General features: G+C 41.1%; 1 protein-coding gene across 1 annotated transcript; it reads left to right on the top strand.

Annotated features, from left to right (window-relative positions):
- Window positions 1–4001: 4001 nt before the first annotated feature.
- Window positions 4002–11047, top strand: kri1 (KRI1 homolog). Its single transcript, XM_083648800.1, has 18 exons — window positions 4002–4122; window positions 4313–4380; window positions 4529–4634; window positions 4741–4840; window positions 4924–4981; window positions 5071–5120; window positions 5644–5740; window positions 5875–5952; window positions 6523–6632; window positions 6782–7010; window positions 7187–7357; window positions 7444–7519; window positions 8106–8245; window positions 8415–8577; window positions 8755–8885; window positions 9339–9403; window positions 9545–9640; window positions 9736–11047. The coding sequence occupies exons 1-18, from the start codon at window positions 4038–4040 to the stop codon at window positions 10235–10237; spliced, it is 2325 nt and encodes a 774-aa protein (XP_083504926.1). The 5' UTR covers window positions 4002–4037; the 3' UTR covers window positions 10238–11047.
- The last annotated feature ends 2355 nt before the right edge of the window (window positions 11048–13402 follow it).

Genomic DNA, 13402 nt, shown 5'->3' with positions numbered 1-13402 from the left:
TGTGAACCATTTCATTTGGACTGAACAAACCATACTACATGAACAATGACCCTGCTTTATTTTGATACTTTTCAGAATTATGAAGTCACTAGTTTACTATTCAGGGTGTTTTATTTTCATACATTTGGCAGTCATGTGTCTCACTGGGTGAGTCAGTCTTCCCTCTATATGGCAGGATCATAAGTCTAGATGAGGCAATTGAAGCTGTGGTTAAGGTAGCCTATGTATATGGCAGATGAAAGGCTGCAAATAATGGACAGCAGTGTATCCCACTGTTTAATAGGTTCAGTATGCAGGCATGGCTCTACCGCTGTGGAGAAATATAGGTTCAGTATGCAGGCATGGCTCTACCGCTGTGGAGAAATATAGGTTCAGTACGCAGGCATGGCTCTACTGCTGTGGAGAAATATAGGTTCAGTATGCAGGCATGGCTCTACCACTGTGGAGAAATATAGGTTCAGTATGCAGGCATGGCTCTACCACTGTGGAGAAATATAGGTTCAGTATGTAGGCATGGCTCTACCACTGTGGAGAAATATAGGTTCAGTATGCTGGCATGGCTCTACCGCTGTGGAGAAATATAGGTTCAGTATGCAGGCATGGCTCTACCACTGAGGAGAAATATAGGTTCAGTATGTAGGCATGGCTCTACCACTGTGGAGAAATATAGGTTCAGTATGTAGGCATGGCTCTACCACTGTGGAGAAATATAGGTTCAGTATGCAGGCATGGCTCTACCACTGTGGAGAAATATAGGTTCAGTATGCAGGCATGGCTCTACCACTGTGGAGAAATATAGGTTCAGTATGCAGGCATGGCTCTACCACTGTGGAGAAATATAGGTTCAGTATGCAGGCGTGGCTCTACCACTGTGGAGAAATATAGGTTCAGTATGCAGGCGTGGCTCTACCACTGTGGAGAAATATAGTTTCAGTATGCAGGCATGGCTCTACCACTGAGGAGAAAACGTGATGAGGATGTTTTCCCCCCCGCTGGAGCCTCGTGCTTTTGTAGTTTTTCTATGGAGAACAAGAGCCGATTCTTAGAAAGCCTCAAACATGGTGACGTGCCAAGTGGAGGCCGACACAGTAAATCATCATCACTCAACATGGCTCATCAGATGCTATGCACATCTGTTTTTTAGCTTTGCATTTCAGAGCAGAACAGCTTCCTTAGAAAGTAAAGAAATTCCCAAACACGATGACGTCACAACAAGGAGGAATAACCTTAATCATAATAATCATAATAATCACAATCTCATTACTAGTGACTTGTGAGGTAACATGCTCTTTATAAACCAACAACTCTCTTTATGAGAGGTTATTGAATGTTTTTGTATATATCGCCTACAAGCTCATAGTAGAGAGAAAACCTAAACTTTCACAAACATGTCTGTCAAGTTGCAATCCTACAATCACAACTTTGATCTACTATCAGCTTGTATACAACTCTTTTTGAGGGGTTATTGAACCTTTTTGTATAGCCTATGTACAAGCGCATAATAGGGGGGAAATAGGAATGTAGTCACAGCTTGACAGACATGTTTGTGTTTTGTTTTGTGTAAACTAATGTCTCTACAACATAAACTCAAATAAATGGTTAAATAAGATGTTGTTGTACCCACTAACATATTTCTCAAACATTTTAACTCAGTAACTGCTCAGGGATTTAATTGCTGATTCATTTAGTTTAATGAGGTTTTAGTTATCTCTTAAGATTTAGGAAAATTTGATTCTGTGACATCACTGAATTCCGTTGTCTGAGATTATTGAAAGAAACCTTCATAGCATTCATTCATAACATAAAAACACAAGAAAAAAATACTCTCAACCATCCCAATACAGTATGATGATGTCATACAGTAGGATTGCATTTTCCCTTGCTCTTCACTTCACTATGTGGTACTGGAAAAACGACTGGGGAAAAAAACATAAACATCTTTGAAAGGGAATCTCTCTGCAACATGTGGTTCGATCAGATGTGGTCCAAACTCACATTTCCTGGAAGCTGTGGGAGCGCACCACGTCAGCAGAGGAGCGGGGGAGCACAAACAGCTCTCTGACCCTGTGGATCTGCACCAACATCATGTCGAGGCTCTCTGACTGCAGGCAAAGTTCAAGGCTGTGGGCAGGCGGAAGTGTAAGTTGATAATAACATAGGTTTGGAAAAGATAGTGAGTGACACATCTACGTAGATAGGCTACACATGTGACATGTGTAGGTAAACATGTAGATTAGAACATGGTTGACCTTATTATGCTATATTTTTGTTTTTGGCATGAGACAGCAGAAAAGCCCTGCTTTTCAAAGAAATCTTTGATGATGTATCATTAATCATTGATATCAACAAAGGGTCACCCCCAGCTGGGCCATTCCAGTTACTTCCAGGGAGGACTGGAAGTAACTGGAATGATGGCAGCACAGTTTTGAGTGAAATATTTTCTTTTCACTTGTTTATTGATTGAAATTGACTGTGCATTTGCATGAAGACAATCGGGCACCGACACGTTTTTTCAGACAAAGGAACAGTTAACCCAAAAATGAAAATTCTGTCATCATCTACTCACCCTCATGCCATTTGAAACACAGGTGAAGGTTACCAGCACAACTCGAAAGAAAACCAGTCACCATTGACTTTGTACTGGCAACCTGTGTGTTATATGGACAAACTTCACGTGTGTTTTCAACTTGCATGAGGGTGAGTAGATGATGACAAAATTTTCATTTTTGGGTGAACTGTCCCTTTAATATGGTATTTCGTTTCGAGTGTTTGATTTTGCATAACCGGCTATAATAACAATATGGCACACAGCATACACACACAACAGGGAATCCCATTTTGTACAATCATTTGCCCCATTTATGAGCATTTCTGAGAAAGTTCCATAGATTTCAACCTGTTTATGATATACAGGTAGAGGGCCAAGATAAGAGCCTGCTGTGAGCTGTGTTACACCTGAGCCTGCATAAACAAAGACTACCAGTTGGGTCCATGGTCCATCACTGACCTCTCCCCAGAGTGATGATATTTTGTTGGAAATGTGGAGAGAGACAGGCCCCGCTGTGGGAAGCACAGTCACCACACACCAGCCAGCAGTTTGACTCATGTGTGTTTCCACTGGGAGGGCTATTAGATCAGGGTTGTTTGAGGATACAGTCAAATTTATATGGTCAAAACTTGTTCTAATGGTCTGATTTTACAAGGCTTACATTCTCAAAAAACCATTCATTTGTGCAGTTTCAGATAATCTCCTGTTAGTGCATCACAAGTTCACAACTGGGTTATGGTTTTGTTTGTTGACACTCTGCTGAAACAATTGTTTAAATCCAATTGCAATCAGTGAGTTTGAAGTAGCCTATTTGAATTGACACACCCTCTGAAAAGCCTCCACTCTGCAGCTTTGAATGATTTATATTGAAACTGTCTGCAAAGTGGGTCCGGAATATTGTCTGAAGTTACTCTGAATTCATTCAAGAAATGATTATTATATTTACAAAACATGTTACCCCTATCCTCAGGCATAATCCTTCATTTGAAAGCAAATGCATGTACAGTAAGATGGGCCCTTTAAGAGCTATAAATCCAGCAACAGTTTAAGTCAAATATTGGCCTACAGTATATTTGCACACTATTTGTTGTAGGCATCAGCTTAGAAATAAACAGCCTCATAATATGAACTGAATGTTTACAGTGTGGAGGACGTTAACACCTATGCATATATTTTCAGCTATCACTTTTACATAAGTTTCTACATTTTAAGTAATGAGCTCACCAACATTGCCTAAAAAACTGCCTATTTTTTTTAACAGAATATTAAACAATGAATGGGCCAAAAGGATGTAGAAAGAGAAAAATTGTACAAGTGCGCCCCCTAAAGGAGAAATGGTATAATATTTGAACTGAGCACAGGAAACCACGTGGTTCATGCTTGTTGCTAGCTGAGACTGGGGTACTAGGCTAGCAACAAGCTAGATAGAACTTCTCTTGGTTTGTGTGTAGTTTTCAGTTTAATTAAAGCGAACTATTTTAATGAAGCCATGTCAGGCAAATCGGAATGGAAAATCAACTCCAAGTTTGCAGAGAAATATGACAAATACCGACAAAAAGAAGAGTTACAAAGGCGTAAGTGTGTACTTGCAAGCTAACGCAGCTAGCTAATAACCTGTGTGTGCTGCCTCATATAGGAGGTGACACAACACGTGTTTTCCCACGTAGCTAACATTAGCTGTCTCATGTGAGTATAATTTGAAGAGTTTTCTCGTTGCACAAACAACAGGAAGTTAACAATGCGGTGTGCTGTTTTACTGTACAGTGAAGGATCGTTATGGAGACGAGAGTGAATCTGGCTCTTCTGATTCCAGCTCTGATGACAGTGAAGTGGTGAGCATCTTTCACATCCCACTATCTCTCGCTAACCTTACAGTTTAACTATAAAAGCCACCCCCAATATCAGCCAATAACGCTACCATTATGATGTACAGTTACGCTTGTAGTTAGTTGTCTGACTGTTCTCTTTATTTTCTCTTAGGAACTCGACCCTAAACTGGAAAAGGACTTCTACAGAACACTGTCACTGCTCAAGAAGAAAGACCCTAAAATTTATCAGACAGATGCCAAGTTCTACTCTGAAGAAGGTATGGTCAAGCATAACCATTGTTGTTGCTTTTGACAACTTATTTCTTTTGAGGTATAGCTACCTGTTTTTTCTAAATATACATCATCTCAATCTGTTGCATCCAGATGCGTCCACCAGTGACGCCAAGCCCTCCACCTCAAAGAGAGCAGTTAAGCCCATGTATCTGAAGGACTATGAGCGTAAAGTCATCTTGGAGAGGGAAGGGTGAGTGAACTGCTCTCATGCACGCTTTTACAATAGTTGACTGCACCACCACAGCAAGTAGTCTGATCATTTCTTATTAACAGTAAATATGAAGATGATGACGAGGACAGTGATGATGAAGAGGCTGCCAGGAGAAGAGAGGTATGCTTTGTTACAAAATGTAATTTCTTTAGGAATTTGTAGATGCTATATAATGACATTTTATTTATCATCATTGTTTTCTTTTAAAGAGAGCTGCATCTCCTAGTTACATTCAGGAGCAGAGGGAGCTGAAAGCAAGGTAAGGCCCAAACAATCTTTGGTGGTATACAAAATTCAAGGCTCCCATCACCCTTGAAAGTTTGTGGATGTGATAAAAATATATATATATATATATATATATATATATATATATATATATATATATATATATATATATATAATATGTATATATACATAATATATACATATATATATATATATATATATATATATATATATATATATACATAATATGTATATATATATGTGTATATTACCCTTTATGTGTTTTTGAAAAGTACTTATTTTATTCAAATATAGCTACCAAATTCATCAGTATGCCTCGGCTATCTGGATCACCACTTCCGAGGTTTAACATGAACACTATGAGGCTGTTATGAGTCTAATTCTGACCAGTGTCATCTTTTAGCCAAAAACATGACCATTTGGAGTCCTTGAATTTCACCAAACAAGTCTTTGAATTGCTGTATGAAGTGAGTGTGGGATCCCTGAATGTTATTAGCAGGCTATTTGCCACTTACAAAAACAAAACATTTCTCCAGCTTCCATAAGTTCGTCCAGGACAGTGACGAGGAAGGCAGTGAGGCAGAGGGAGAGGCCCAGCTGCTGACCAGGAGGACCAAAACACAGGAGGAGAAGGTCAGAACCAATGGACAACATGCCAGAGCTTTAACGAATGGCTCATCATCTTGAAATTGCGATTTAAATTGTGTATAGTTGCTTTACTACAGACACACTTGTCACTGTGTACGGTAATTTACATCTGTCTGTAGGATAAAGAAGATGAGGATTATGTGGAGTGGCTGAAAGGCCAGGCGGAGCTGGAGGATCCGGAGGAGGTGCAGGACATGGTGAGTGTGTTATAGTACCACAGGAATGAGTCCGGAATACCTGTAATTGCAGCTCTTAGGTATAAAAGTCAATGGGGTTTTTGTATGAAGATTTTGATTAAATGCTTGAAATAGGTTCTGTGGTTAATAGAAGTGATATGAAACTGCAAAGTTTGAGTTCAGCAAGATAATCTCCACAAATAATGATCACTTTCATGATTTTCAAATCGTTATTTTTTTATATACACACACGATTTTCAGAAAATGCTTCAAAAGCCATAAAAGTGGTCCTCATTTGTGACAATTATCTTGGTGAACACAAGCTTCACTGTTTCATAAAATTGTATTAACCACAGACCTTATTTCATGCATTTAACTTCCCATATGAAAATCCCATTGACTTTTCATGTAAGAACCAGGAAGTGCAGGGACTTCTGGGTAAGCCTACAAAAATACATCATCCCTGTGGTACTCTATTAGGTGAGAAACAAAGGGTAGAGATTTGGGAATCTATATAAAAAGAGGCTGAAAATGGAGCCTTTGTTTTGCCTAATGACATCCTGCTAATGGAAGCTGTTTGTGTTGAGGCAGAAGTACCTGAGGGACTACTGGAATGACCCACAGCTGGATGAGAAGGAGCGTTTTCTGAGGGACTTTGTCCTTAACAAGGCCTACCTGGAGGAAGATGAGGATGATGACCGGTAAGTTGCCTACCTGTCTGGATTTTCACTAGTTTTTATATTTATGTCAGTGAGAGCTGTGAAGCAATAGAATTGTCGACCGTATACAGCCATATAGAGATATGCAGCTCGGTTGTACACTAATTGTTCCTGACTGCCGATGATTCAAGGATCCCTACGTATGACGAAGTAGTCCAGGATGATGTGGAGGATTCGGAAGAGGAAGGCGAATCTTTCTTGCAGCGCCAGGAGGCCTTTGAGAGAAGCTACAACTTCCGCTTCGAAGAGCCGGATGCTCAGCAGATCAAGACCTATCCCCGCAACATCGCCACCTCTGTCCGCTCAAAAGATGAACGGAGAAAACGAAAAAGAGAGGAAGTGAAGGATAGGAAGCAAAAGGTCTGTGTGTCCCTTGACAATCTGTTTCCCTCTTGCCATGCCCTTAAAACTCCTTCAAGTTTTACTATTACACCTCTCAGGTTTTCATTGTCAAATATGCAGTTTATTCAGTAGCTAACATAACCTTCTCTCTACGCTCTCTTCTTCACCTGCTCACTTTCCGCGAACAATTTCAGGAGAAAGAGCAGAAACAAGAGCAGCTGAAGCAGCTTAAGAACCTGAAGCGGAACGAAATCATGGAGAAGCTGAAGCAGCTTCAGGAGCTGACCGGCAACGAGCAGCTGGCCTTCAGTCAGGCCGACCTGGAGGGAGACTTTGACCCACAGCAACACGAGCAGCTTATGCAGGTGCGTGGGTTTACACACACACACACACACAAATAATGAAGTACAAGTGGATCTTGGTTTTTCAGCATCTTTTCTTTAATTTGCAGAAGTTCTTTGGAGATGAGTACTATGGAGAAGAAGGAGGAGAGAAGCCTCAGTTTGATGACGACGAGGAACTTGAGGGTAAGCACCTGTTAATATCTACATGTTACTGTTTCTATCTAAATGTTACTAGGGCTGGTCGACAAATCGATTTTTGATCAATTAATTTGAATTTGTGGCGGAGGCATACATCTGCCATGCGGTATTCCTAGTTTGAACGAAGCTGTAAACATGTTTATTTACGCTGTAAAGTCAAGTCCCACCGCTTCCCTGAACGTCCGCAGTTGATGACAGCACTCATGAGTTCCCCTCAGACACAAACACAGGCTGCGTTCAAATTGTAAAAAAACAACATTGTAACTCCTATTCCTGAAAAATAAAGAGCCCTTAATTACATATACTTGATGTTTGCAAGGAATCAAAAAAACTGAAACTTAATGGACTTATTTGTACTCCAAACCCTTTGCTGTCTCAATAAAATGTGTTGCTAAAATATTAGAGGTGTTGTCTATGTCTATGTGACTCATTTTAGAAAATAGTTTTTTATTTGCCAATTTGCTCATGGCTGAAAAGCATGTAACTAGCACTACACTCAATTATTTTAATCATCATGATGTATCATGCACTTTAACAAGATATGACTACTGGCTTCTTATGTGTTCAACAGAGCATTGGAACTGGGACAAATACACAGGAGAGGGAGGAGAGGAGGATGGTGGTGGTGGTGGAGGTGGTGGTGAGGAAGAAGAATATGATGGACAAGAGTATGACAGCCAGGAGCCCAACTGTGAAGACGCAAACTTCATTGTGAGTTGAACTCAGTTTTACAAAACACATAATTTCATCCTGGTTTATTCAGAGGTGGTCAGCTCAGCTACAGTATATGTTGCTATAACAGGCTGGACAACCTCCTCTGTTGATATGTTGGTGGGGTTAACGGGAAAGTTGGTTACCAGAGTTCATCCTGTTGAAACAGATGGATGCAGACTACGACCCCAGCCAGCAGACTGCCTCCAAGAAGAAGAAGAAAAAGGAGAGGAAGAAGATGAAGAAGGAGGATATCCCACAAATGGGAAAGAAGAGAAAGAAGTCTCACTTTGCTGAGGTCATCACACAAAACAAGCCTGTGTTTGATCCTCGTAAGTGTCTAGAATCCTCTCGTCGTCCATTCGAGGTTGTCAGAGCAATATCAGAGCATTCTCTTTCACTTTCCATATAGCGTTTAAATGTAGATATTTAGCATCATTGAAGTGTTGAAGGTGACCGATTTAACATTGATTATATATTAATATAACTGAAGGCTGTTTGCATTTCAGAGGAGAAAAGCTTTGAGCAGTACTTGGACGAGTACTACAAGCTGGACTTTGAGGACATCATCGACGACCTCCCTTGCAGGTTCCGCTACAGGCAGGTCCTGGCCAACGACTTCGGCCTGACCACTGATGAGGTGGGAATGCTGGTTGTGCGTAGCATGGCACAGCCGCTGGCTTGATGTGAAAGTTAGTGCACCATAATTCAGCAGATGGTTAGAAGGAATTGACTGGACCTTTTAGGCTTAGTTGATTGTTGGTTAAAATGCTGCAGTTCCCAAGTCCTGCACTGATGAGTCTTGAAGTGTCTGAGCTGGTATTGCTGCCCTCCGGGGACGGCTCTGACCAGTGAATGATCTCTAATGAATCTTCTCTCTGAGCAGACCAGGGAGCGACGAGATAACGCAGCAGGAAATACAAAACATCTTAATGAATTGACTGTGTTCAGTATACATAGTGATTTATAGTTGCTGATTTTTGCTAAATATTCCGAAAGTCCGCTTGGTTGTTCCAGGAATGTGCTGAAACTGTTGCAGAACGACCGGTTTTATTTGGTTTGATCTAATGGTAGACATTGTTTCTCTCCTAAGATTCTAAATGCTGATGAGAACGAACTGAACCGATGGTGTTCTCTGAAGAAGACCTGCATGTTCAGGTACTGATTCTGTCCCGCATGTAAAGTAGTAAACCGTACTGATAACATGAACTCACATTCTGTTTCGTTCACGCGATCAGTACCAGACTACTGGTCTGTGGTAGGTGATTACATTTTCAGCATGCTCTCCTGTTCTTTCAGGTCCGACAAGGAAGAGATGAGTGATTTGAAGAACTATAAAATTAAGGCACAGAATCAAAAGAAGAAGCAAGAAGTTCTAAGCTCCGTATATTCTGAGTGAGTATCAGCTAAAGCACATACTGACCAATCATACCCGTCTTATTAAATCCAGCAACACTAAGGTTAATTATTCGATGCATTTTGCACTACAGGGAGGCCAAAGAGGCAATGGAGGCCAAGAACAAGGTGGGGAAGAAGAGAAGAGATCGTCTGAAGAATGCTGAGAAGCAAGGCACAGAAGCAGAAGAGGGCGAGGCGGCCTCCAGTATGGTCTCCACAGAAGATGCACCAGCCCAAGAGCTTAGAGAGGCAGGGGGCAGTGCAGAAGAGGAGGAAGCATTCCTGATGCCCAAGAAAAAGAAGATGAAACCTGAAGAGGAAACTCAGACGGTTGTGGCTGCAGAGGAGACGGCAGATAAAGCTGAGGTGGGCAAGAGCAGGACTGAAAGGCCAAAATGGCCCAAGAAGAAACACAGGCATCCAGGCGGACGCCTCTTATCAGGACCCATCAGGGTTAAAATGGGAGGTAGAGAGTTCAGCAGACAGAGACTCAAGGCCTATGGACTGAACCCCAAGAGACTGTACTTCAGACAGCTTGGCAGACAGAAGCGAAAAATGCAGGAGAAGATTGAAAAGCAGAAGGCCAAGGAGTGATGGATTGGACAACTGACGCATTACTCTATGCATATATACCTGGAAAATAATTTTTCATTTTCAATCTTTAAATTTTCTACTGTTGTATGATCCAGTGTTGGCTCGTTAAAACCACAGAGATTTCAACATAAACTAGGAAAGTGTACTCGGTAAAGTGTAGATCAGGCACTGCTATGCCTAACCATGGCCAAACCACTACCCAACTGTGAAGGGAACTGCTACGGGAAACACCAGCCAGACTGTAACACTCACGCACACGCGACCGAAAACATGATCCCCTCCACTCCAGGCATTCACCTAGCGGAGATAAGACAGTGGCATAGCTACATCCATAAAGTCTGAATGGTGCTGAAGCGCTGTAGAAATAGATCTTCTGGACTTGAACAACTTTGGGTATCAGTATCTAAGAGCCAGCACCCCAAATAATATACGCTACCGCCCTGCCCCCAAAGTGTTATGGAGGCCAAAACCAGGGCCAAGGTATATGTATTAAGCCTAGGGCTGTGCAATTAATCAAATTTTAATTTCAATTTCAATTTTGGCTTCCCACAATTATGAAAACAAGATAATCGAGATAAAACATTTTTTTTTTTATATATATTTATTGTTTATCTTTTTTTCTTTGTTTTTCAGTTAAATTGTATTTAAATTGAAAAGAAAATCACTCAGTATAAAAAAGAAGTGTTTTCAAGTTCAATGAATGCACGATTTTGCCAAAGTCAATTAGTAATCAAGTTAAATAATGATCTCTATCTAATATGAATCAACTTATTTTCACTAGTGTTCAATGCTGAAAATGGAAAATTCTCTTACCAGGTCTCCTGTGATTTTTTTTAAATCTTTGTGTTGCTGCATTCTTGCATACACTTGAATTTCACAAATTATCCACAATAAACATTCATTTGGTTGTAATTTGGTTTCATGATTCAAGTAACGTTTTCATTTTGATGATGGTCCACAAAACGGAGCAGTTAAGGAAGTGATGCTATCTACTTTGGGAGCATAGTTCCTTGGACCAATTTCCTCTGTAAGTTAAAGTACTCTCAATCAGGGCCGTAACCAGGGTTCCGAAATAGGGGAGGTCCAGCAAGGGGAGGCCCAGCAAGGGGAGGCGGATTCGGCGGCGCCCGAAAAAAATTTGAGTTTTTTCCCCCCCCTTTTTTAGCCATATTTAGAGTAATATATCATTTTAAATCAACATTAGGATTATACTGTTGTGATGTCATTATTCAGTATATTCTCTTTCATGTCACCACCTGCTCAGCTCTCCTGTCAACATAATTGTAACTAACAAACACAAACTGTTTTAGCCAAATTCATATCAAAATGACACCTACAAACACAGGTACACAACCCAAGCCGTACACAACACACAAAGTCATCATCGATAATAAAAAAAACATACAGAGGGACATTTATTTATTCCTGATAGGAACGATTGAAAAATAAAATAAAATATATTATGTTGTTTTTAACTTTACACCACCTCTTTTTGTTACTTATTGGGTCATGAAACTGAAACCATGCATATAGCCACCTGCATACCTGACTTCGGGAGCTTGGCAATTGGCATCATGCATGATTACAATGAGATGCACCCACTTTAAACCTGAATAAAGTAATAAAACCACTAGTAAACCAGTAGGCGGCGCCTGGCCTGCTGTTCAGTGAGTGGCCTGGCCTGGCCTGGCCTGCAAATTTTTTTTTTTTTTTTTTTTTTTTTTGCAGGCTGAAATATTAGGGGAGGTCCGGACCTCCCCGTCCTCAGCTAGTTACGGCCATGCTCTCAATTGATGTTTAACCTTTGAACCCACATCTGAAAGCATGTTTATTGCCATCTTTCCATGCCAGAGAGGCATGATATCAGCCAAGAAATAAACCAGTGGAGTACATCTCCTGAGGGAGTTGTGTGGGCTCACTGAAAGTAGTTGGAATGGCTTGCTTCAACATGAAAGTTGATCTGTATGCTACTTTAAAGTTGAACCTCTAGATATCTGTTCTCACTGTGCCAGCCCATTCATTTCTATGACCAAAATATTACATTATTGCATATAAAGTTTATCACTTCTGCAGGTCCTATTATGTACCTGCGCATTTCAAAGTTGACCCCCCCGCCCCCAGCTATAGTCCAAAAGGTTTAGAAAAAAATCGAATGAATGAATAATAAAATAAAATCACAATGCATGGGTTATTCTCAGAGGTCAATGCTAGAATGGATCGGCCTGAGGCACATGAGGCGTGATGATTGGTTGGGTTTAGGCTTTGGGAGTGATGATTGGTTAGGGTTCGGGTAAAATATCAGGGTGAGCCAATCCGAGGCAGAGTAGTGCGGGACTTGTCGCACCTGTTGTTACTGGCAACGACACAACCAGATAAATGTGCCTCTCGCGAATCGTCACGGACACGGATAATAATAAACAAGCGATTTAAACTTTATTAAATAAGTTTAAATAGTGGAGAGCGGACACACCGACTTAGCTAGCTAGCAATATAGCTATAGCTACGCTAAGTAAGTGCATCAACATGGACAAGGACAAGGTAAGTTCTGACCAGTTGTGTGTCTATAATATAATGGCTCTGGGTTAACCTATCTATATGATAAACCTACTGAACGTTCAGTAGTAGCCTCCTGGCATTCATGGATGCGACACTTCAAAATAACAAAAGATTCCTGAAAAGCGGGGTTCCTCTGCCTTTCCGACATGCTGCCACTCCGAACGTTAACTTCCATTATTCGGACTGGCGGTCGTTCACCTTAGAAGCCGCAATGCCGACCTTAGGTTTAGGCGTGGGGGTGGGAGAGGTTAGGTTTTGGGTTAGGGTCTGGGGGAGGTTAGGTTTAGGCATGGGGGGAGGTTAGGTTTGGCGTGGGGGCTGGGAGAGGTTAGTGAAAAACGGGGAATATAGACCCCCTTTCTGAGTGCCGATATTTCGGAGTGGCAGAACGTCGGAGTGGCAGCACGTCGGAGTGGCAGGCATCATGCATCCTCCCACAACCTCCACAGGTGTGCTAACGTTAGAAGATAAACACCATCCAGGCAGCCAAATGGTAAACTTTTGACTTTTAAAAAACATATAGCAGTCCAAATACTGAACTAACAGACTTTTGGAATTCGGCAGCCACTCGGATGAAAAAGCTTGTTTCCAGCCAGGATTAACTTTAGC

This window comes from Poromitra crassiceps (assembly GCF_964638095.1).
Source record: "Poromitra crassiceps genome assembly, chromosome: 13".
Lineage (NCBI taxonomy): Eukaryota > Metazoa > Chordata > Actinopteri > Beryciformes > Melamphaidae > Poromitra > Poromitra crassiceps.
This window is presented reverse-complemented; position numbering and strand designations above follow the sequence as displayed.

Coding starts and splice junctions, on each gene's coding strand:
- kri1 (XM_083648800.1), top strand. CDS start 4,038: ATGTCAGGCAAATCGGAATGGAAAATCAACTCCAAGTTTGCAGAGAAA. Junction 4,635..4,740: donor CAAGTTCTACTCTGAAGAAG/GTATGGTCAAGC, acceptor TGTTGCATCCAG/ATGCGTCCACCAGTGACGCC. Junction 4,841..4,923: donor GTCATCTTGGAGAGGGAAGG/GTGAGTGAACTG, acceptor TCTTATTAACAG/TAAATATGAAGATGATGACG.